Source organism: Corythoichthys intestinalis, chromosome 6 (assembly GCF_030265065.1).
Source record: "Corythoichthys intestinalis isolate RoL2023-P3 chromosome 6, ASM3026506v1, whole genome shotgun sequence".
Taxonomy (NCBI): domain Eukaryota; kingdom Metazoa; phylum Chordata; class Actinopteri; order Syngnathiformes; family Syngnathidae; genus Corythoichthys; species Corythoichthys intestinalis.
In genome coordinates this window covers 35,454,002-35,476,378 of record NC_080400.1, presented here as the reverse complement: position 1 = coordinate 35,476,378, position 22,377 = coordinate 35,454,002, and the positions used below count along the sequence as shown (strand labels likewise).

Sequence of the window (22,377 nt, the reverse complement as noted above, 5' to 3'; positions counted from 1 at the left end):
AGATCTAACGGTTTTTTTCAGTGAAAGCAGTGAATTAGTCTTTTTTTAAAATTCTAGTTGCATCTGAGATGCAATTGTTGGGTGTTTTCAACAATATACATCGAAAATAAATACATTGATTGACTGTAAATGGTTCAAGATTAGATGAAATGTCTTGTTTTCTCATGTATATTTATAATTGCTCTTCACCTAAAAATATATTTGTTTTATCCGATTACTCGATTAATCGATAGAATTTTCAGTCGATTACTCGATTACTAAAATATTCGATAGCTGCAGCCTAATATATATATATATATATATTTTTTTTTTTTTTTTGAAAAAGATTTTTTCTTTGATTGAAAATAGTTTTTTTGATCGAAGCAACTTTTTCTGGGATGGAATGATTTAGACACAAATGTCCTACCTATTATATGGCCCAAACCAAAAAAGGATTGCTTCAATCAAAACAGTTTAAATGAAAAATTAAGTCTTCAAATGCAAAATTCTGAGTCTCAAACATTTTATCGCATTCAGAAACTTTTTTTTCCATGATGGGAACTTTTTTATTTTTGATTGAAGTGATTTTTCTTTTGAAAATATAAATATTTTTTGTTTGAAGCAACTTATTTTTTTTGGGATTAAATAATAAAGGCCCAAATGCAAAACTACATTACTTCAATCAAAAAAGTTCCAATCAAAATAAAACTTGACTTCAATCAATAAAAAAAATTCAGTCAAAGAAAAAGTTTTCAAATGCATTTTTTTTAGTTTAAAATTTATTTTTGCATTCACATTTTTTTTTTAAAATGAAACGACTTTTTTAAAAATTGAAAATATATATTTTGATTGAAGCAACTTTTTTAAAAATTGAATAATAAAGACACAAATCTACCTCCATAGAAACCTAGCCCTCCGCAGGGCTAACGTTACGTGAGCGAGTGACAGCGAGCGATATCTTTTTTATTAGCGCTGCGAATCTACTGCTTTAAGATGGCGGCTGTTTACTAATGCTGTCATTTCGCATCTAGTTCTACATAGATTTGATATCTATGAGACGCATCAGACGCTACCTGCTACTAACGTAGCATCATGCGGACATAGTTTTTAGCAACGTTGGAGTAGTTTGTAGTGGCTGTCGGCTGCGGTAAGATTTTGTGACGTCACCGCGTTGTCCCGCATTAAAAGTTGTCCGGGCCAAACGTGATGCTTAGAGCTGGTAAAATTAAATGATTCCTAGAGGTGAATAAAATTACTCGGACCAGTTTTTAAACTTGAGTTGCTCAAGTTGCTCGAGTATTCGTTTCAGCTATAATCTTTACGATGCTCTATTTGAAAATAAGAGTCAATTATGTTTTTTACAGTGTAAATACAACTTATTCTTTTCTCACTATCGTCTTGTTGAATTCAATCACCAACTATATATGCCACTTTAGACTAACGCTTTTCCCCCAATATATTGTCAATTATTTGAAATGAACAGATTTGTTGTTCTACATTATTATCTTAACCAATATCTATCATGGCGTTCCAGGAACGGCATTGTATGTCTACAATGATGCTGTGTTCACTGCTGAGGACTGGAACGGGATACAGGAGATAGCCAGAAGCAGGAAAAGAGATGATCCACTGAAAGTTGGACGATTTGGGATTGGATTCAATTCTGTCTACCATATTTCAGGTAGTCATTTTGGGGAAAAAAAAAATCATTATTCATGTCTTGTTCCTGTATAATGATTTTTTTCTGTGTAACAAATTAACATAGGGTAAAACTCGCAAACCCCAATGTCTTTGGAATTCACATTATTCAAGACTTCTCCTTGTCTGCGTCACTTTGATGCATTCATGTTATATTCTTCTATTTGTTTAGATGTCCCCAGTATATTCAGCGGAGACCAGATTGCCATGTTGGACCCTCACCAAAACCTGTTTGGAGTAAATGAGTCAGGACAGTGTTGGAACTTGAAGACAGATGTTAAGGAGATCTCAGAATTGTCGGACCAGTTTGCCCCATATTTCGGAATTTTTGGTAGCAGTGAGAGGACTATCAAAGATGGGTTCTTTCCTGGAACACTGTTCCGCTTCCCACTCCGCATGAAACCTTCCCAGCTGAGCAGCAATCTTTACAACAAAGAAAAGGTTTTGGAACTCTTTGAGTCGTTCAAAGCTGATGCAGATACTGTGTTGCTCTTTCTGAAGTGTGTTCAGAAGATCTCACTGCATGTGCGTGAATCCGATGGCATGGAGCGTATGCTGTTTTATGTGACAGCTCAAGAAAATCCTGATGATCTACTTGAAAGGACAAACTCGTTGAAAACCCTTGGCCAGGCAGTTGATAGGTACAGCAACCGTGTTCTGAGCTCCAACATGACCTGTGTCACTTACCTGGTCATTATGGAGACTAAGAATAAAACCAAGAACGAGTCCCGGAAGATAAATTGGCTTGTTTGTAATGGAGTTGGTGGTAGAGGAATGTGTGCGGAGTTGGACTCTCTTGCAGACGACTTAAAATTCATGCCTACCGTTGGCATCGCCCTGCCTTTAACGCCAATGGACAAAGAGGATGACGGGGCAACCTCAGGTTTCTCAGGGCGAGCATTTTGCTTCCTTCCCCTCCCTGCAGGTGAGGAAGGTGAGACAGGACTTCCAGTACATGTCAGTGGGTTCTTTGGCCTCACAGATAACCGGAGGAGTATCAAGTGGCGGGATATTGACCAGTGGAGGGATCCAGCTGCCTTATGGAATGAGCTACTTATAGTCAATGTCATCCCTCAGGCTTATTTAATTCTCATCACTGAGGTTATCAAAAGAGTACAGACCAAATCAGATCATGCCTTTCCCTTATCCCCGACACAGACTTATGTGGCCTGGCCAGACCCGAACCTTGTTAAATCCAGGTGGAAACCCATCCTACAACCCCTGTTCCATGACCTCTTGCAGCACCATGTCTTCTATTCCCTCACTGAAAGCTGGGTCAGTCTGGACCAAGCTGTGTTCTCAGAGCTTGACAAAGACAGAGACATTTCACAGACTGTAATAAACTACCTCCAAAGCTCAGGGATGCAGGTAACACAGGTGCCTGCTGCAGTGGACTCTGTGTTGGTGGCCTATGCTACTCTAGAGTCCACAGAAGTGAGAAAGATTACGCCACACTTGCTACGACAGGTTATCAGGAAATCCAAACTCAAACAGTCTTTAATGGAAAAGCTGCTGCTACTGGAGTTTGTTCTTAGTGACGGCAATTACAGTGACCTAATAGGACTTGAACTCCTACCACTCCAAGATGGAACATTTGCCACATTTTCATCCTCTGTCACTGAAAAGGATTCTGTTTACATTTCATCTGCCGATTTCCCCAGGTAACACTTAGTGAAACTATGCTTTGTTCACAGCAATTACTCTTATAGTAACATCTCAAATCAGTAGTAATGTAAACTGATACTTTGAGTTGGGAGACCCTATTTTACGTTTTGTGGGAGGCTTAGGATTGTTCGAATGGCTGAAAGAAATCTGGGGCTGTGCCGGAATTCCGGCGAACGACATTTCTTGGACAAGACCCACCTTCATCAAAAAAAACTATGCTTATCTTAAATCCAAAGCAATGTAACGGTGCTGTCTATTGCCATATGTTAGTCATAACAGTTATGTAAAATCTTAAATTACAAGGCCAAGCACAAGAAACCCCATTTTGCGCCTACATATTGAAAAACCTACTTGACAAATATATTAGTCAATGGCAGTGAACGTTGGACTGACAAATATAATATACTAACATAATTATACAGTGGTACCTCTACATGCAAAGTTAATTCGTTCCAGGACCTTGTTTGTAAGTCGAAATGGTCATATGTGGAGCAGGATTTTCCCATAAGAATCTATTATAATTCCATTAATCTGTTCCACAGCCCAAAAACCTACACAAAATCCTCAATAAATACTGCTGTTACCATTACAAATGGCAATCACACATAGAAAAACAAATAAATTATAAATAAAAATCGGAATAATATAATAATACCTGTAGTAATGTAAAGAATCGAGTTCTAATGGGGTGGACGTTTTTTGCAAGCTGTACTTGAATGCACTGGGTGGCTGAAGTGCCAGTGAGAGAGTGCGGTACAGAATTTACTGTCTCTTTTAATGTTTTGTTGCAGGCGTCAACTGTGGCGGACAGTAGGCGTGTTGTGTTGCACTAGTTGATGGAATAAATGATTAGAAACCTGATGAAGTTGGCGATTTCTTTGGTGATGTTACCACAATATTAAATGTCACCTTAACTTATAAAAACTGGCGAACAGATGTCGGAGGGGGACCGTCGAGATTGCAGACATTTTACGGCCGTATTGTCGAGCCAGTTCATGTTCATATTTTTCTCTCATTTCCATCTTCATTTCAATGGTAAGCGTTTCACGTTTCCTTTTTCACCACCTGCACTAACCTTGGAACCCATGTTTTCTCTCATCTGCCGTGCGTCCGTCTTCCGGTAAAACAAAGAAACTGCGGCGGTGTCATAAATCGTCGTATTTCGAGCATGTCATCGGATGTAGAAACAAACGGCGAGTCAAATTTTACTTCAGATGTCGAAAAGATCGTGTTTTGAAGCGATCGTATGTCAAGGTACCACTTTATGTACATTGCAGCAAATATATTAAAACCATGTAACAAAATATTTGGCGTTTTTCAGAGGCTATAACTAATTATAGGCATTTTAATACTTTCCGATGGGATAACTTTTTCATATTTGAACTTCTAAATTGAGTTACAAGCCCCCGGAATGAATGCAAATATGTACCAATGTAAATGATCTCTCTACATCAGTTTTTAAAATATTGTATGCTAAATCTTTAAAACACAAGCAATATGTTATTGTGAAATAATTTTACTATTGTTTTTGTCGTAAGGTGTTTGTATCCAGGGCTTGATGGTCGATTTATTCTGGAAAGTATTAAACCTTCAGTATTGGAAAGACTAAAGGAAGCTGCCAAAAGCAGAGGTAATTTTATATGGTTTATATTTTATTCATTGTCTGTAATACTTCCATGTGGATTTTTTGCAAAATCAAGACAGAAAATGCTGTTTCATAAATTTTTCATACAGATAAACTATACAGTAGTGTAATTAATTTCACACTTCCAAAATTTGTCACTACAGTTCAGCGGTATCTTTGGGGGTGCTCAGGTATGTAGGTTTTTCAGATGTGTCAAACATTGGCCTTTACAGTACTAACAAAAACTAACGCATGACTGGAAAGGAACTTGAATGGAACTTTGAGGTCTTAACAGAGAATAACACCAAATCTCATATTTAAATTCTTTATTCGATTTTTTTTTTTACATAACTTCATCCTAAAATACACTTACACTAATTTGCATTTTGATCGATGGCTTATTAAGAACAATAAATGGTTTGTTTGAATTTTGTCTAAATAGTTTTTTTTGTTTTAGTTCATGCATTTATTATACCTTGAACACTTTGTAAACGTACTTTATTTTTCTTTGTCACTTGATAGGAAGACCCTGTACTCAGCTACAAATGTTGAACCCTGACCGTTCAGCAAGGCTCATCAAGGAGATCCTATCAACAACCTGGCCAAATAGAGACTTCATTACCCAATGGGAACCTGGAAATCAAGAGCTGATGCATCCAACAGTTTCTTGGCTAAAGATGATTTGGAAGCATCTCTACATACATTTCGCTGACGATTTAAGTACATTTGATGACATGCCTTTGATTCCGTTTGTGCCACTGGAGGATTGCATGGAAACAGTTAAACTTTTACGCCTCAAATGTCCATCACCTATCATTCTCGTAGATGAGAATGAAACGCCACTCACTGAATGCCTTCTTCAAGTTATGGAAAAGCTTGGTGCTGTCGTCATGAAAAAGCTGGATTCATGCCTGCAGCATCCGCAGCTCAAAAATTACATCCATCCCTGCTCTCCTGCAATGTTACTCCGAATTATGGATAGATTGTCAATGCAGCGTTTAGTTAGCCAGGTCTCAACATTTTCTGTCCAAGAAAGGATTACTCTTAGAAACTTTCTATCTGGATTGTCTGATGTCACAGAAAAGGAAAAGCACACCCTACTTGAGCTCTCCATCTTCGATAGAGTTGGGACCTGTCCAGAAGGTGCTTCAGCTTTTACATCACTCAGAGGGGCCAGAGCTTTGCATCACAGAGCAAAGTACCCACCAGATGTAAAATTATCTCTTTGTCTAGTGGGTTCCCATGATGAGGAGTCTATTCACCTAATCAAGAAACTAAAAGTAGCACAGGTGAAAACAACTGAGTGTTTGAAAACGATCATCCATGATGTTCATGGTGGATTCTACACACAAGATGAGATTACCAAAATTATGTTTTGGGCGCTTAAACATTTGGCCTTTCTAAAGAACGAAAACTCATCTGTCATTGGATGGCTCTCTCCTCTTAAATTTATTGAACTGCCTTGTGGAAGGGTAGTGACGGCCTCAGAACTTTTTGATCCAGATCTGGAGATTTTGCAAAATTTGTTTTACAAGGAAGAGGAAACCAGGTTCCCCAGTGGTGTATTTACCTCATCCCCTGATATTCTACATTCACTACGACAATTGGGGCTAAGGAACGAAGTACAACTTAGTGAGAAAGATGTTCTTCAGGTGGCAAAGAAAATAGCAGATTTACAAAGTCATCCCGATCCTGAGTGGGAGTTCATAATCAAAAAGGCAAAAACACTTCTGCAGATTCTCAACAAACAAACCAAACTAGTAAAATCAACAGATACTCAGGCATCTTTGTTAAAACTTAATTGGGTACCTGTCTGCAAAGAAAGGCCCCCAACCTACCCGAAATCCCTGGCTTGGGTTGGAGATACTCTCAATATCAGCTCTCTGTCTGATATGTGTAACATATCCCATGCTGTACTTGTGGGATCTTCAGTTGCCCTGGTTGAACACACATCAGCTGGTATGAAGAAAGCATTAAAACTAAATGTTGAGCCGCAGGTTGATCAAGTCTTACAGCACTTAAAAGCAGTGAATGACTGGCATAAATCTCAAGATTTCACGACAGAGGATTGGTATCAGTTTCAGCAGATCCTGTTTGAGATATATGGCTTCATGCAAGCCCATCTTGAGGGTGCCAAAGAAGCAATGACATCATTGCCATTTGATTGGGTGTGGACAGGAAAAACATTCTCAGCTCCTAGCCAAACAGTGTTAAAACCTCTACCCAACTTAGACTTGCAGCCATATCTGTACTCTCTTCCAAAAACAATGAGAAAGTTTCACAAGCTATTCAAGTTTTGTGGTTCACTTGAAGAAGTTTCCCCGAACCATGTGCTTGAAGTGATAATCACAATCCAAAAAAGAAGTGTTGGAGAGATTACCAATGAGGAAGGCAAACATGATGTTCTGCTTTTGATCAACATTCTTAGATGGCTTTACAACAATCAAATACATGTTGACACTAACATGCATGTTCCCATTCTTAGTTACAAGGATCCAAGCAAATTAGTAATGAGGCCTATTCATGAATGTACTTACTGTGACATCAAAGTAGACGATTTGAATGACCTACTAGATGATACATCAGAGCCTATCATATTGGTCCATGATGACATCCCCATGAAAACTGCAGAGTGGCTAAAAGTACCATGTTTGAGCACAAGGCTAATAAATCCAGAGAATCTTGGTTTTGAACAATCAGGCCAACGCGAACCTCTCACAGTTAGAATAAAGAACATCCTGGAAGAATATCCATCTGTAGCAGACATTTTTAAAGAGCTTCTCCAGAATGCAGATGATGCAGGTGCAACAGAGTGTAGTTTTCTTATTGACATGAGAAAAAACACAGACCTCCGAGAGAATCTCCTTGACCCAGGCATGATAGTGTGCCATGGACCGTCCTTGTGGTCTTTCAACAACTCTGTCTTTACAGATACAGACTTCCTAAACATTACTAGATTAGGTGGTTCAATGAAGAGATGTGAGGCAGACAAAGTTGGGAAGTTTGGCTTGGGCTTCAACTCAGTTTATCACATAAGTGACATCCCCATTATATTAAGCAGAGAGTTCATGATCATGTTCGATCCAAATATCAATCACATTAGCAAGCACATCAGAGACAAGTCTAATCCAGGGATCAAAATCAACTGGAGCAAACAACAGAGACGATTAAGAAAATTCCCAAACCAATTCAAGCCTTTCATTAATGTCTTCAATTGTCAACTTCCTCTGGCTCAAGATCTACCATACAAGTACAATGGAACATTGTTCAAGCTCCCATTCAGAACCGAGCAAGAGGCCTCAGTGAGTGAAATTAGTAGCTTATACTACAACACCACAGACATCTACTCCCTTGTTGATGAGTTCAGTATATGTGGTCATCGGTTCATTCTGTTCACTCAGTATGTTGGTTGCATGGTCCTGAAATACTTGAAATATGAAGAATCAAATCCTGCTCGAGCACAAGATGTTGTCACCATAAATAAGAGTGTGTGGTCCTCCAAAGCCTCGTATGGACCCCTGAGTATTCTTAAATCTGCAGCTAAGGTCATGAAGAAAGTAGCAACCACCAGTAAAGTACCTTCTGATATTCCCAAATCTGGCTGCATCATTCGTGTGATCGTAGAAGAGTTTCATAACGTCTTCAAGCGGATTGTTGATCTACACTCGCCATTGTTCAGAGGCTCTGAGGAAGATCCAAACCAGTACTTTGAATTGGCTGCAAAAGGGATTCCGACAAGAAGATTAACAGATGAAATGCCACAGAAGGCAGTTGAGGTCACCAACTGGCTCATTTGTTCATGTATGGATGGAACTGAGGCACTCAAATTTTCACTCAGTGATAGTGGGAAAAGGCTTGGACTTGTGCCTTGTGGAGGAGTGGCTGTTCTACTTACAGAAGTAGAAAACAAAAAATGGACTGTCAAGTCAAACGTCACTCCAATAGGAGAAGTGTTCTGCTACTTACCTCTCAGAATAAAAACAGGCCTACCAGTCCACATCAATGGCTGCTTTGCCGTGACTTCCAATCGCAAAGAGATCTGGAAGACAGACACGAAAGGAAGGTGGAATTCTGTCTTCATGAGACATGTGATTGTTAGGGCGTATTTAGCTGCCCTTACAATGCTTCGTCTGATGGCTGAAAGTGGAGAACTTGTTGACTACAGCTATTATGTGACATGGCCTGATCCAAGTCAGGTACATGATGACTTCACATTAGTCAGCCAAGGGGTCTATCAAGAAATTGCCAAAGGAGGTGATGGAGAGAATGCAAAGTTTTTTTCTGATGGCACAACCTGGGTGTCAATTCAATATGTCAGATTCCTTGATGATGCCCTACTCTGTAAGCCAGATATCGGTCCAGCTGCTTTCAAGATTTTCTTGAAATACCTAAAAAAGAGTGGCTCACAGAACCTTTGTGCTGTTGAGCTTCCTGATTGGGTGAAGGAGGGTTTTGATGATGCTGGATGTAAGAGAACCTTGATGGAAAACACCATAACAGAGAAGGAGTTCTTCACAGATGTCTTTTTACCTCACATTGAGGAAATTGAAAAAGAGCTTCGAAATCCCTTAATGCAATATGTTTTGAATGAGAAAATGGAAGAATTTGCATCAATTCTCAGGGTAACTCCTTGTATCCCCTGTTCTGGTCCCAACAAGGAATTAGTTATACCCTCCAGACTCATTCATCCAGAAGGAAGAGTGGCTAAGCTCTACAATACTGATGATGGAAGATTTCCTGCTGGAACTACTAAAGACTACCTAAACCCAGTATGCTTAGTCAAGCTTCTGCAGTTAGGCATGGTGAAGGATGATCTGTCATGGGAAGATTTGATTGAACGTGCTGAATCAGTTGCTGCTTTGAATGAAAGTGACCATGCAGCTGCATGTTTTCGCAGCAGTGTACTGCTGAGTCTCATTGATGAGAAACTAAAGATAAGAGACCCAGGATCACCTGAGCTGCTAGACAAGCTAAGAAATATCAAGTTCCTCCCATTTCTGACAAGACCTGCGGGATTCTCACTACCGTGGTACGGTAATAGCTTTTCCCCAACAACAATGTTCTCTGCAAGAGAGATCTTCACAACTGAGCATCAGGACATAGTATGTCTGATGAAGACGGTGTTGAATGAGAACTCTCCATCTTTCAAAGGTTGTGGTGCAATGTCACTGGCTGTGAAAGACTGCCTTGGTCTAATAAAAAAGCCCTCAGTTGAACTAGTGATCAGTCAACTTAAGAAACTATCTGAAGCATTTGATGGCGTAACTCTTTATCAAGAAAACATAACAAATGCCTGTTACAAGTATCTGCATGAGGAGATGCTTCAGTGTGGGAAAGCAAAAGAGAAATTGATTGTAGAGCTGAAAACATTTAACTCTATCTTGGTAGAAAACACCTATGTGAATCCATCCAAAGTTGCATTCCACCTGAATTTTGACGCAGCGCCACACCTTTACCAGCTCCCTAATAAATACAGAAACACCTGCCGCGAGCTCTTTGAAAATGTTGGTGTAAAGCCCAGCTTCACAGTTGATGACTTTTCATCAGTACTTGAAATTCTGAAGCAAGAATGTGGGAGAAAAGCGCTTACTGAAGAAAACTTCCAGCTATGCCGCAGAATTATTAGTGAGGGAATATGGAGTTTGATACGAGATAAAAGTCAAGAATTCTGCCAAGCAAATTATGGTGTCATTCTTTTACCAGATTTTAATCTGACACTCCAGCCATCCAAATCTCTGTGCTACAATGACTGTCCTTGGATTAAAGTTCGAGACAGTTCTGTGAAGTACTGCCATGGAGATATTCCAAGAGAGGTTGCTGTGAAACTAGGAGCAGTCCCCAAACGTCACAAAGCATTGGAGAGGTATGCATCAAATGTTTGTTTCACTGCACCTGGAAGTGAGTTTGGCCAAAAGGAAAAGCTTACAAGTAGAATAAAAAGTATCCTGGATGCATATCCATCTGAGAAAGAGATGTTGAAAGAACTGCTTCAAAATGCAGATGATGCCAAAGCTACTGAAATCTACTTTATCTTTGATCCCAGAACACATCCCACTGAGAGAATATTTGATGATAAATGGATTCCAATGCAAGGTCCTGCACTTTGTGTGTACAATAATCAGCCTTTCACTGAGGATGATATCAGAGGAATACAAAACCTTGGAAGAGGAACAAAAGAGGCAAATCCAGGAAAAACTGGCCAATATGGCATTGGATTCAACTCCGTCTATCACATCACTGATTGTCCTTCATTCATTTCAAACAATGACATTTTGTGCATATTCGATCCACATGCACAGTATGCACCGGGAGCAACATCTGTGAGTCCTGGAAGAATGTTCAGAGACTTGGACTCCGACTTCCGATCTCAGTTTTCTGATGTTCTTAATCTGTATTTGGGAGCTACTTTTAAATTAGAACGCAGCACCATGTTTAGATTCCCCATACGCTCTACAGATATGGCAAAGATATCAGAGATCAGCTCCATTCCAGCATCAGACAGAATGGTGCAAAATCTCCTGGAAAAGCTAAAAAATGATGGTGCAGAGCTTCTAATGTTCTTGAACCACATGGAGAAAATATCAATCTGTGAAGTCAACATTGTAACAGGAGAATTAAAAGTACTATACTCTGTAATTGCAAAAATAACAGATAGTGATCGCTTAAAACGCAAACAGTTCCATGCTTCGGTCATTGACAGTGTGACCAAAAAAAAGCCACTTACTGCTATTCCAGTCCAACAAATAACTTACACGATGGACATAGAGGATACAGAAGGTAATTTAACCACATGGATGATCTGCAATCGCTCTGGCTTTCCAAACATTGAACTTGTCTCGAAAAGTGTGATATCAGCTCATAAAAATGAGGACATAACATTATTTCCACGTGGAGGAGTAGCTGCATGTGTTAGCCATAATTACAAAAAAGCCCACAGAGCTTTCTGCTTTTTGCCACTTTCACTTGAAACTGGCCTCCCATTCCATGTCAACGGGCATTTTGCCCTCGACTCAGCCCGAAGGAACCTGTGGAGAGATGACAATGGAGTTGGGGTGAGGAGTGACTGGAATAATAATCTGATGATGTCGCTGATAGCACCAGCTTGTGTGGAACTCCTTGTTCAGATCAAACGACGATGCTTCCCAGGCCCTGATCCAACTATAACGGTGCTACAAGGAACACCCCTTCATGTTGCAAAAGATATCCTTAAAAAGTTCTTGTTTTTCTTCCCAGTAAGCAAAATTGACATCCAGCCGGATTGGCACTGCTTGGTCAAAGCTGTGTACAGCTGTATCCATTTGGACCTGAAGCGCCTTTTGCCTGTTGTCAGAGCACCACAAATGGACAACTCTGATATGCATTCTGTCATTTACATTTCATGGGCAAACACATCCCCAGCTACCAAGAGTCGAGCCTTTTTTGACAATTTGCTACAAGATGAACTCCAAAACCTAAAAAACACAGAGTACAATATCACTTCAAGGAAATCTGTGGCTGAAAATGTTTACAGGTTAAAAACCTTGCTTCTTGATGTTGGTTTCAACCTGGTTTACAGTTGTGATGAGACTGCAAACCTTTATTTATGCTTAGAAGATGCAGGGATTGCAGTGAGTTATGTCACACCAGCAGAAGTACGCAAATTTCTTCACACTTTCTTATCACCAGACACATCTTGCCATGTCGGAAAGCTTCCTTGCCGCCTTCAACAATCAAACTACAAACATCTTCATAATTTGAAGCTTGTTGTTGACTACTGCTTCAAAGATATTGAGGTGGACGAAATCATTATTGAAGGTCTACCTCTGTTGCTCACAATGGACAATGTTCTCCAGGTCTTTGATTCTAAGAGACAGAAATTTCTAACATCGCATCATGAGCTGATTCCTTCCAGAAAAGAGATGTTTATGAATACAATGTATCTCAAATACAGCACCATCTTGATAAATGCAGATCTAGCAAAGCCATTTGACATCAGCAGCTTTGGTGACCTTCTGGGATCTGTAGTTCCAAGAGAGTATAGAACAAAGATTCCTGTTAAATGGAGAGACTCATTTGGAAGTGAATCGTGGCTTAAGAGTGTGTGGACCTTCATCAGTGAGAATGTTGTTACCAAGGACGATCAACAGCATATCAAACCAAGTTTTGAAACAGTTCTTGACATCCTCAAAGACTGGGCTCTGCTACCTGGTACCAAATTCATGGCAAGAGAAAAGCTTGTTGTTCCAGAGTACGACATGCTCTTACCCCTCAGTTTAATCAGCATAGCTATATTTCCACATGGCCAAAATGACAAAATATTCCACACTCTAATGAAAGCAGGATGCATTCAACTTGCTGTGAACAAAATCTGTGTCAAAGAAAATCCAATTGTGCCTTTTCTTTCGCATCATACAACAAACATCGAAAATCCATCTAGTGTTCTGAAAGCTCTTGAATACATGATTCAGACGTCTGCATTCAAGGCAGGAAGCCTGACTGATAAGGACTTTGAGGCCCTTCTTTTGTATTTCAACTGCAACCTGGCGAACCTCACACAACAGGATGCACAGAGCCTAAAACTACTCCCTTGCTTTAAATCTGTTAGCGGAAGATACATCAGCATTTCAAATTATGAGTCCACTTATGTACTCGTGAAAAATATCCCCACTGCAGATATAGAGAAGTGGGCACACACAGCCACGTTTGCTTTTCTTGCCGATAACCCTCAATTGAAAGAACTGTACACTTTCCTTGGCTGCATGCCAATTGATGACATACAAATATATCTTCGTCACCTCTTGCCAAAGTTTGAAAGTCTTTCTTACAATGCCAAAGCTGAACACATTGTCTATTTAAAGGATAGACTGTTGCCAATGGAAGAGTCTTGTGAGATGAAGGATCACCTATTTGAGAAACTGGAAGGACTTACATTCATCTATGACTACTCAAACAGACTTAGGTCAGCCAAGTTTTTCTATGACGAAACAGTGAAGGTGTTTGAAGTAATGCTGCCTACAAAGTCGTTTATACCAAACGATTTCTTCAGGAAAGTGGAACAAGTTTCAAAACCCAAGAATGGAACATTCTCGCTCAGCCCATGGATAACCTTCCTGAGGAAAATTGGTTTGAAGCATCAAGTGTCCCAGCAACAAATTCTTCAGTTTGCAAAAGAGGTCAGCATCAAATCACAAACAGAGAACTGGACCAAAGAAAAAGTGCAAAATATCATTGATGTTCTCCTAGATCATATTTTTAATGAAAGGGCGGACTTGTTACAAGGTACCTTTCTAAAAGAGCTTTCATTGATACCATTTCTTTGTCCTGAAAGAGCTCCCAAAGAATTAATAAAGCTTCATTCACAATACCAAGAGATGAGTGGGACACTTCCTCTTATTCGTTTCAGTGGGTCTCAAGTCAATCCCAAATTCAAACAAACAGATGTAATTCACTTACTCTGGACAGCGTGCCCAGTTTTACCTGAAAAAGCAACTCCATCAAGCATAAAGGAGCAGGAGGGAAGCACACTTAATGGACAAGAGCAACTTAATCAAGTGCTAGCCATATTAGGTGTGAACCTGGACCCGCCATTGGAAAAAGTCATTAGTAACTGCAAGAATGTTTGCAACATATCTAATCCAGATGATGAAATGGTAAAAACAAGGAACAAAGTTTTGAGGTCCACATATGAGTTCTTAAACACAGATAAAAGAGATTTTCGCCAACAGCTTAGAGGGGTGACCTTTGTAATGGTGGAAGATGGGTTTAAGTTGCTGAAACCTGAAGAAGTTGTGATTAATTTGGACAATGAATCTGACTTCAAGCCCTATTTGTACAAATTACCTCTGGACCTTGGCACCTTCCATCAACTATTTAAACTTCTTGGCATGGAGGATGTTGTGTCGACCAAACAATATGTTGAAGTGCTGTGTCGGATCTACAGAAGTTCTGAAGGCAAGCAGCTTGACCCTAATGAAATGAGAACCGTCAAAAGGGCTGTTTCTGGATTGTTCAAAGCTCTTCATAATGAGCCCGTGGACATTCGGAGAGCTCTGGAAAGTCTCAGAGATTTGATATTTTATCTGCCAAGTCATGATGGAAGATTAGCCAAATCCAGCAGTTTGGTTTATGATGACGCCCCACACTACAAGAGTCGAATTCAGGGTAATGTTGGCGTTCAGATGCTTGTTGACCTGAGTCAATGTTATCTGGGCAAGGATCACACGTTCCATACAAAGTTGATAATGCTGCTTCCTCAGAATCTAAGGCCGAGGCTACTAAGCAGCATTCTTGAAGAGCAACTCGATGAAGAATCCCCCAAAATGTGCCAGTTTGGAGCTCTGTGTTCACTTCAAGGTCGCCTCCAGTTGTTGCTCTCCTCTGAACAGTTCATCACAGGACTGATTCGAATAATGAAGCATGAGAATGATAATGCATACCTTGTGAATGAGGAAAAAGCCATAAGGCTTTGCAAAGCACTTTGTGAAGGGCTAAAAGTATCATGTTTTGAGGAACTCCAGACAACTTTAAGAGTAAAAGGATGTAGCCCCATTCCACATAGCCGCAGTGAAACGCTTGCCTTCCTCAAGCGGTATGGCACTGCTGTCATTCACCTCTACGTCCAACATTCAGACAGCAAAGACATCAATTTTCTCTTAGCTCTGGCCATGACACTGAAATCAGCAACTGATAATTTGATTTCAGACACCTCCTATCTAATTGCCATGTTGGGCTGCAATGATATCTACAGAATCACAGAGAAGCTGGACAACCTTGGTGTTAAGTACGACTCCACAGAGCCTTCCAAACTTGAGCTACCCCTCCCTGGAACACCAATTCCTACTGAGATACATCACACACTCCTCATGGATCCACTAAATGTTTTCTACCCTGGAGAATATGTGGGTTATCTTATTGACTCTGAAGGAGGAGATGTATACGGGTCATATCATCCCACATACACGTATGCAATCGTTGTTCAGGAAGTGGAACGAAATGAGGAGAAAGACACAACTTCCCTTGGAAAATGTTTCCAGATTGACATCGGATACAGCGAGTACAAAATAGTCAGTTCCCTTGACTTGTACAAATTCTCAAGACAAGATGAAAGTGCGAACATGCGGGAAAGTGCTCCATCAACACCTACAAGTCCAGACAGCCGTACATCAGGCCAACAAATGTCCCATCCTCTTTTTGCTAGCAAAGATAATCAGAGGCCTCTCACGCAAAAACAGTCCCCCAAAAAGATCAAGCTTAATGCTCTGCCAGAGATCCTAAAAGAAGTCACATCAGTAGTCGAGCAAGCTTGGAAACTTCCCGAAACAGAGAGAAAAAAAATACTGCGCCGACTGTACCTCAAGTGGCACCCGGACAAAAATGCAGAGAATCTTGACATTGCAACAGAAGTCTTTAAGCATTTACAGAATGAGATCAACAGAATGGAAAAGCAGGCTTTGTCTGACCAACAAAACACAGATAGAGCATCAAGGAGGCCTTTTTCCACATCCTCTGCTCGCTTCCAGTCAGAGAAGTTTTCCTTCCAAAGGTTTTATTCGTCATGGAACCAGGAAGCAACGAGTCACAAGTCAGACAGGCAGCAGTCCAGAGGAGATTACACCAGCAATGCAGGTTCTTCACACAGCCACCGGTATTTTGTGCCACCAACTTTTAAGACTGTTGGAAACCCTGTGGAGGCTCGCAGATGGCTGAGACAAGCACGAGCCAACTACTCCGCGGCTCGTAACGACCTCCACAAAAATGCCAATGAGTGGGTGTGCTTTAAATGTTACCTGGCCACAAAACTTGCACTTATTGCAGCAGACTATGCAGTGCGAGGAAAGTCTGACAAGGATGTCAAGCCAACAGCCCTGGCGCAAAAGGTGGAGGAGTACAACCCTCACTTGTCCGGGCTTGCCAGCGATGTTCAGATCTTGGAAGGCTATGGCGTAGACAGTCTGAGAACTCGCTACCCTGATCTTCTGCCCTTTCCGCAGATCCCCAATGACAGATTCACTTCTGAAGTGGCCTTGAGAGTGATGGAATGTACCGCCAGGATTATAATAAAGCTTGAAAACTTTGTCCATCAAAAAATGTAAATTCTTAGGATTACAATGAGCACTGATGACCAGGGGATGTGTGCAATATGGCGGTCTCTAGCTGGCAGCTTTTGGTTATCTATGCACTTGTGATTGTGTGTGAATATGTATATGTGCGGCTCCCATTACAGATGAGGCTACTAGAACACACATCTAGTGTAATAAATGTGCATAATACTGTAAATATGATTGCCTCGGCAATATGTTTTGTTTACCAAAGGTCCCAGCGTTGTTTTTTAAATGCTGCTTTTACTTGATTTTTTTTTTTTTTTTTTTACAAAAAATTATATTTTTTGCCACAAAAACAGGATTGTAAAAGATGTGCTCAAACTATGAAACAAATATTGGTCATCTCTAAGTGTTAGATATTGTTATGCAATGTCCGTTTCATTTGTTGTTCTTTTTCATCATGTTCATTTTGTATCATTTATGCAAAAGTTGTACATTTTATGCAATCATTTTATTGATTAAGCACTTTTTATGTGTATACTCATGGTCTCGCAATTGTCTTATCATCTTTGAACAATCGACACTGATTGTTTTTGTGTCTTTTTGGTTTTACAGTGATCCCTCACTATTTCGCGCCCTCCGTCCATTGCGGATTTAAAAAAAAAAAAAAAATTACAGATGAGCTGTCCCGTGCCTCCCTACCTCTCCCTGCTCTTTGTTGGTCCTGGAAGTGAGTGCACTGGAGTTGCCTTTTTAAAGTTAACAAGGATTGACAGCAGTTAATGTTTGATCTTGGCAGAGAAGCAAATTTCAAAGCACCGCATGCGTCAATCACTGTAACTTGTTAAACAGTTGCTGTGTCAACTCGTGTGTAAGTGTGCAGTTTGAGCAGATTTGAGTGGACTAACTCAGTGAAGCATTTAATAAAGCCAAGCATTTTTTTTTGCTTTGTTCTTGCTTAAAAATAATTCGGTGGGAGAGTAACATGTTTAAAACTTATCATCATTACTACATTTAAAGTGCTTAAAAAGCATTTATTATTATGTATACGGCGGAAAACACTCAGGTGACTTGAAGTTCTGCTCTGAGACCCCCAATTTGGCCAAATTTCAAAATTGTCCGATATGCGCGTGTGATACATTTGGAAAGCTTAAAATTTAAATTTCTGGGGGAATAAAAATTTTGAACAGGAGGGCAATTAAAAAAAATTAAAGACGCCATGATTTTAACGAGATATTATCGCGTACTTACCTTGTTCCGATCCAAAAACTCCCATGTATCACCGAGTGTCGAGACACCGCTGTGAATGGCCACAGCCAAATTTGGGGGGGATTTCATGGGTGAAACATGGTAATACAACAAGGGTCGCGATGCAGAAATCAAAGACATCAAGGTGGTGGTCGAGATTTTATTTTTCATATATTTACTCTTTTAAACTTTTTTTTTTTTTTTTTCAAATTTTCTTTGGATCGATTATTCATCATTTGACATATCGGGGAAACTGCGACAGTAACAAAAAAATACAATTAAGCAATAGTTATGAGGTCGATATCTGTGACTTACAGACACCTTTTTTAAAAAAAATTGTGACATTATTTGTTCAAAAGTTTAAAATATGCGACTGAATAATTTTTTAAAGTCGTTTTTTTTTCTTCCCCCAGAAAATTGAGATTTTTAGCTTTCCATTGATGTATCACACATGCATATTGCACAATTTTGAAAGCTGGCAAAATTGGGAGTCTCAGAGTGGAATTCCAAGTCACCTGAGTGTTTTCCGCCATATATAATATACATATATACATATTTTTTATTATACTTTGGAGAAAAACATGTCCTGTATGTATATACATATCTTTACCATTCTAAATCTGAATAAATTGAACACACACACCCCAAAAAAAAATTGTGTGTGTGTGTGTGTGTGGGGGGGGGGGGGGTGTTGGGGCGCTACTTCGCGATTTTTCACTTATCCTGCCAGGTTTTGGTCCCGATTAACCGTGAAAAACGAGGGATCACTGTACTTCACAAATGTCAAATACAGAAATGTCGAATCAAGATTTTGTGACTATCAAATACCTTTACATGCCTAATATATGCACTTCCAGAATGTGTTTTCTGCTGTGAATACAATTCATAAAAATAAGTTTTGTAGATAACATCTTGCTGGAATTTCAGAATTGGTTTATGGAGAATTTCTTTTTAAGTGCAATTTGGGTCCAACCATAACGTGCAGAATTTTGCATGCACCTTCCTAATTTGTTGGTAGTTTATTTCATTTTAGGGACGTAGAACATACAGCATCTTTTATATAAAGGATTATCACACAATCACTATGGAAATGTCTGAAATTGTTTTTCAAGTGTAATAAATTATTCTGAAAACTTAACACGTTTCATGTACTCCGTTACATTTAACTTGAGTAACTTTTTGAGTAAAATGTACTTCTTAGTTTTACTAAGCTATGCTTTTTACTTCAGTAGATTTGTGAAGAAAAAACACTACTCTTACTCCGCCACTTTGGGCTACACAAGTCGTTAAATTTTTCCTCTTAATTCTACATATTAGATTTATAATTTTTTTTTTCCAGCGATGCCAAGAGTAGAGACGTTCCTGGTGTATTATTGGGGTTATTATACCAATCAGACGCATGCTTGCTGTTCTATCGTCATGCCAGCCTGTTCAATCGCGGCGTCTTTAAAGTACCGTAAAAAATGAAGTAATTGAGCGTTGCCCTCAACATGACTGATTTTGATTTTAACCTCTCTCCCAGTTTTAATCTGGCACTGATTGACCACGGAAAACAGGAGATATGATCATTTTATTTTCAAAATAGTAATAATTTAGAAACTCTTCGTTATTCAAACTCAGAACTATTTTCTACACCAGACGGCAGTCATGTTCTTTGAACGAATAATGCTTCATTTATATAATCTGCCCCCCGTTGAAATTTAAATATATAGTATATTTCGGAAAACACAGACAAGACTGAAAAAGCAGTTTCTGCTCTTGCAGTCCTCTTTAAAATAAACTGCTGTATTTTAAGCCTAAAGAACTGTTGTGTTTGGTTGAACAATATGTCTATATGCTGCCATACCCGATTCATGGCGCATTAAGCCCCCGAACATTTTTAATTTGTCGGTTTTACCCTGGAAACCCCCGTTTACAGACGTCGCGCAACTGCTTTTGTTTCAGCCCAGCCATAAAACAAAGGTAATTACTTATATTTGTTATTCAAAATTTCTGTCATTTTTAGCTTAGAATCATTAATTTATGCCTAATATGTCGTTTAAAAAAAAAAAAATAAATCACTCGCATATTTAAACTTTTAAACAAATTACGTCACAATGAAAACAATGGTGTCTGTAAAAAGTCACGGATTTCTACCTCATAACTATCGCTTAATTGTATTTTTTTGTTACTGTCGCATTTTCTTCGATATGTTAGATAAATAACCGATCCAAACAAAGAAACATTTCGGGGAAAAAACGTTTTAAATAGTAAATATATGAAAATGAACATCTCGACCACTCCTTGATGTCTGCGATTTCTGCATTGCGACCCTTGTTATAGACCCTACTCACCAACGTCACAGAATGACGTGTCGCTGTATCCGGCCGCCATATTGTCTGTCAGTGTTTATCCGTATTCTCAATGGTTTCAATTTGTCGTGCAATTTATAGTGCAATTCATGGAAGCCCCGGTGCTTTCAGATGCTGTAAACTCATTGGATGCGTTGCATAAAAGGCGTTATGTGGAAAAGCTTCAGTCTGTTCATTCGCCAGATCCATATTTGATGCCTAAATCGATATTTTTCGACCCGCTGTCTTCGCCCTCTCTGCCTGGCATCTGCTACCCTGATATCTACAACTATCTTGTCCACACAAAATCAGCCTATTCTCACGAAAGTCTGAAAAACTTTTAAGACCCTTTACTTCCAATTTTCTAAAATGGCGACAATAAAAAAAAAAGTTGACTGCGATGGCCGATGCTTCAAGGATAGTTGGATATTGGACTATTTCTTCAATAAAACACGCAACAACTGTGTCTGCCTCATTTGCAAAGAGACAGTTGCTGTTTTCAAAGAGTTCGATGTGACGCGATATTACCAAACGAGACACGCTGACATGTACGACAACATTACAGGGAAGATACGCAGTGAGAAATTATAGCAACTTGAAGCTAGTTTAATTTCACAGCAGCAGTATTTCGCAAGAGCCCGAGTGTCGAAAGAGAACGCCACAAAAACGAGATAGTTGAAATTATGAATTTAAAAAATTATAAAGCAAATGTGACACACAAAAGGGCTTGCTAAAATTTGTTTAAATATATTGTTCTATGTAAATCAGCCGAGGTAGCCCCGCGCATTTTTACCACACCAAATCTGGCCCCCTTTGCAAAAGGTTTGGACACACCTGTTTAACTTCTTTCACTCGGTACCAGCTAAATATTATTCAAAAAATAATGATGGGGGAAGAAATAAGCATCTTGAATTTGAAACTGTATGTTGTCGGCGATTAGCCTCACAATGATCTTAATTGTGGTTGTCAGCCCAAAACCCTCTAAATATATATTAAATCCATCCGACCAGATATAAAATGACTACTACATAATCTGGAGTGATCGTTTGGTGCCCAGTTTTCTCGTCGAATTGCAGCAGTCCATATCGCTCCCCTCTCCGGGTCTCTCGGAATACGGTAGAACTTCAAGTCTCTCCATCTATCTTCTCTGTTATTGCAACCAACCGCCACACACGCCTTCACCATTTTGATGTTAACGAGCAGAAAAACACGCCATAATAGGAGGAATTTACGTAGCGGTAATGCTTAATGCGGAGGCGTGGTTGTGACGTCATGTGAGTAGGGTCTATATTACCATGTTTCACCCATAAAATCCGCCAAAAATCCGTCTGTGGCCATTCACAGCTGTGTCTTGACACTCGGTGATATATACTACATGGGAGTTTTTGGATCAAAAAGAGGTAAGTACGCGATAATATCTCGTTAAAATCATGGTGTCTTTAATTCTGCTCTCGCGGGCTTTCACCTCCAGTTAGGGTTTTGCTGTTTAATTTTTTTGTTTGTTTTATTGCCCTCCTGTTCAAAATTTTTCTTTCCCCAGAAAATTGAGATTTTAAGCTTTCCAATGATGTATCACACATGCATATAGGACAATTTTGAAATCTGGCCAAACTGGGGATCTCAGAGTGGAACTACAAGTCACCTGAGTGTTTTCCGCTACATATATGTTTGTATTTCTATATAGATAAGCTTCTGCTCAGAAAAAAAAAATCCAATGAAAATATAAACAGTTACTCGCAACGTTACTCATAACTTGATTATTCGTTTCAGCACTTTTTTTTTTTACTTGTACTTGGGTACATTTTTTGGACGA

The 22,377-nt window shown here is 39.4% G+C and overlaps 1 protein-coding gene across 4 annotated transcripts in view; it reads left to right on the top strand.

Moving 5' to 3' along the window:
• Nucleotides 1–18,893, top strand: part of sacs (sacsin molecular chaperone) — a 35,472-nt gene extending 16,579 nt beyond the window's left edge. For 3 of the 4 annotated variants that reach the window (XM_057838819.1, XM_057838821.1, XM_057838820.1), the window contains exons 7-11: nucleotides 1,514–1,660; nucleotides 1,850–3,338; nucleotides 4,881–4,972; nucleotides 5,131–5,157; nucleotides 5,489–18,893. In XM_057838819.1, coding sequence (XP_057694802.1) covers nucleotides 1,514–1,660; nucleotides 1,850–3,338; nucleotides 4,881–4,972; nucleotides 5,131–5,157; nucleotides 5,489–17,037 — 13,304 coding nt within the window. In that variant the 3' untranslated portion in view covers nucleotides 17,038–18,893. The remainder of the gene's footprint in view (nucleotides 1–1,513; nucleotides 1,661–1,849; nucleotides 3,339–4,880; nucleotides 4,973–5,130; nucleotides 5,158–5,488) is intronic. The other variant, XM_057838822.1, reaches the window with a different exon arrangement.
• Nucleotides 18,894–22,377: the final 3,484 nt, after the last annotated feature.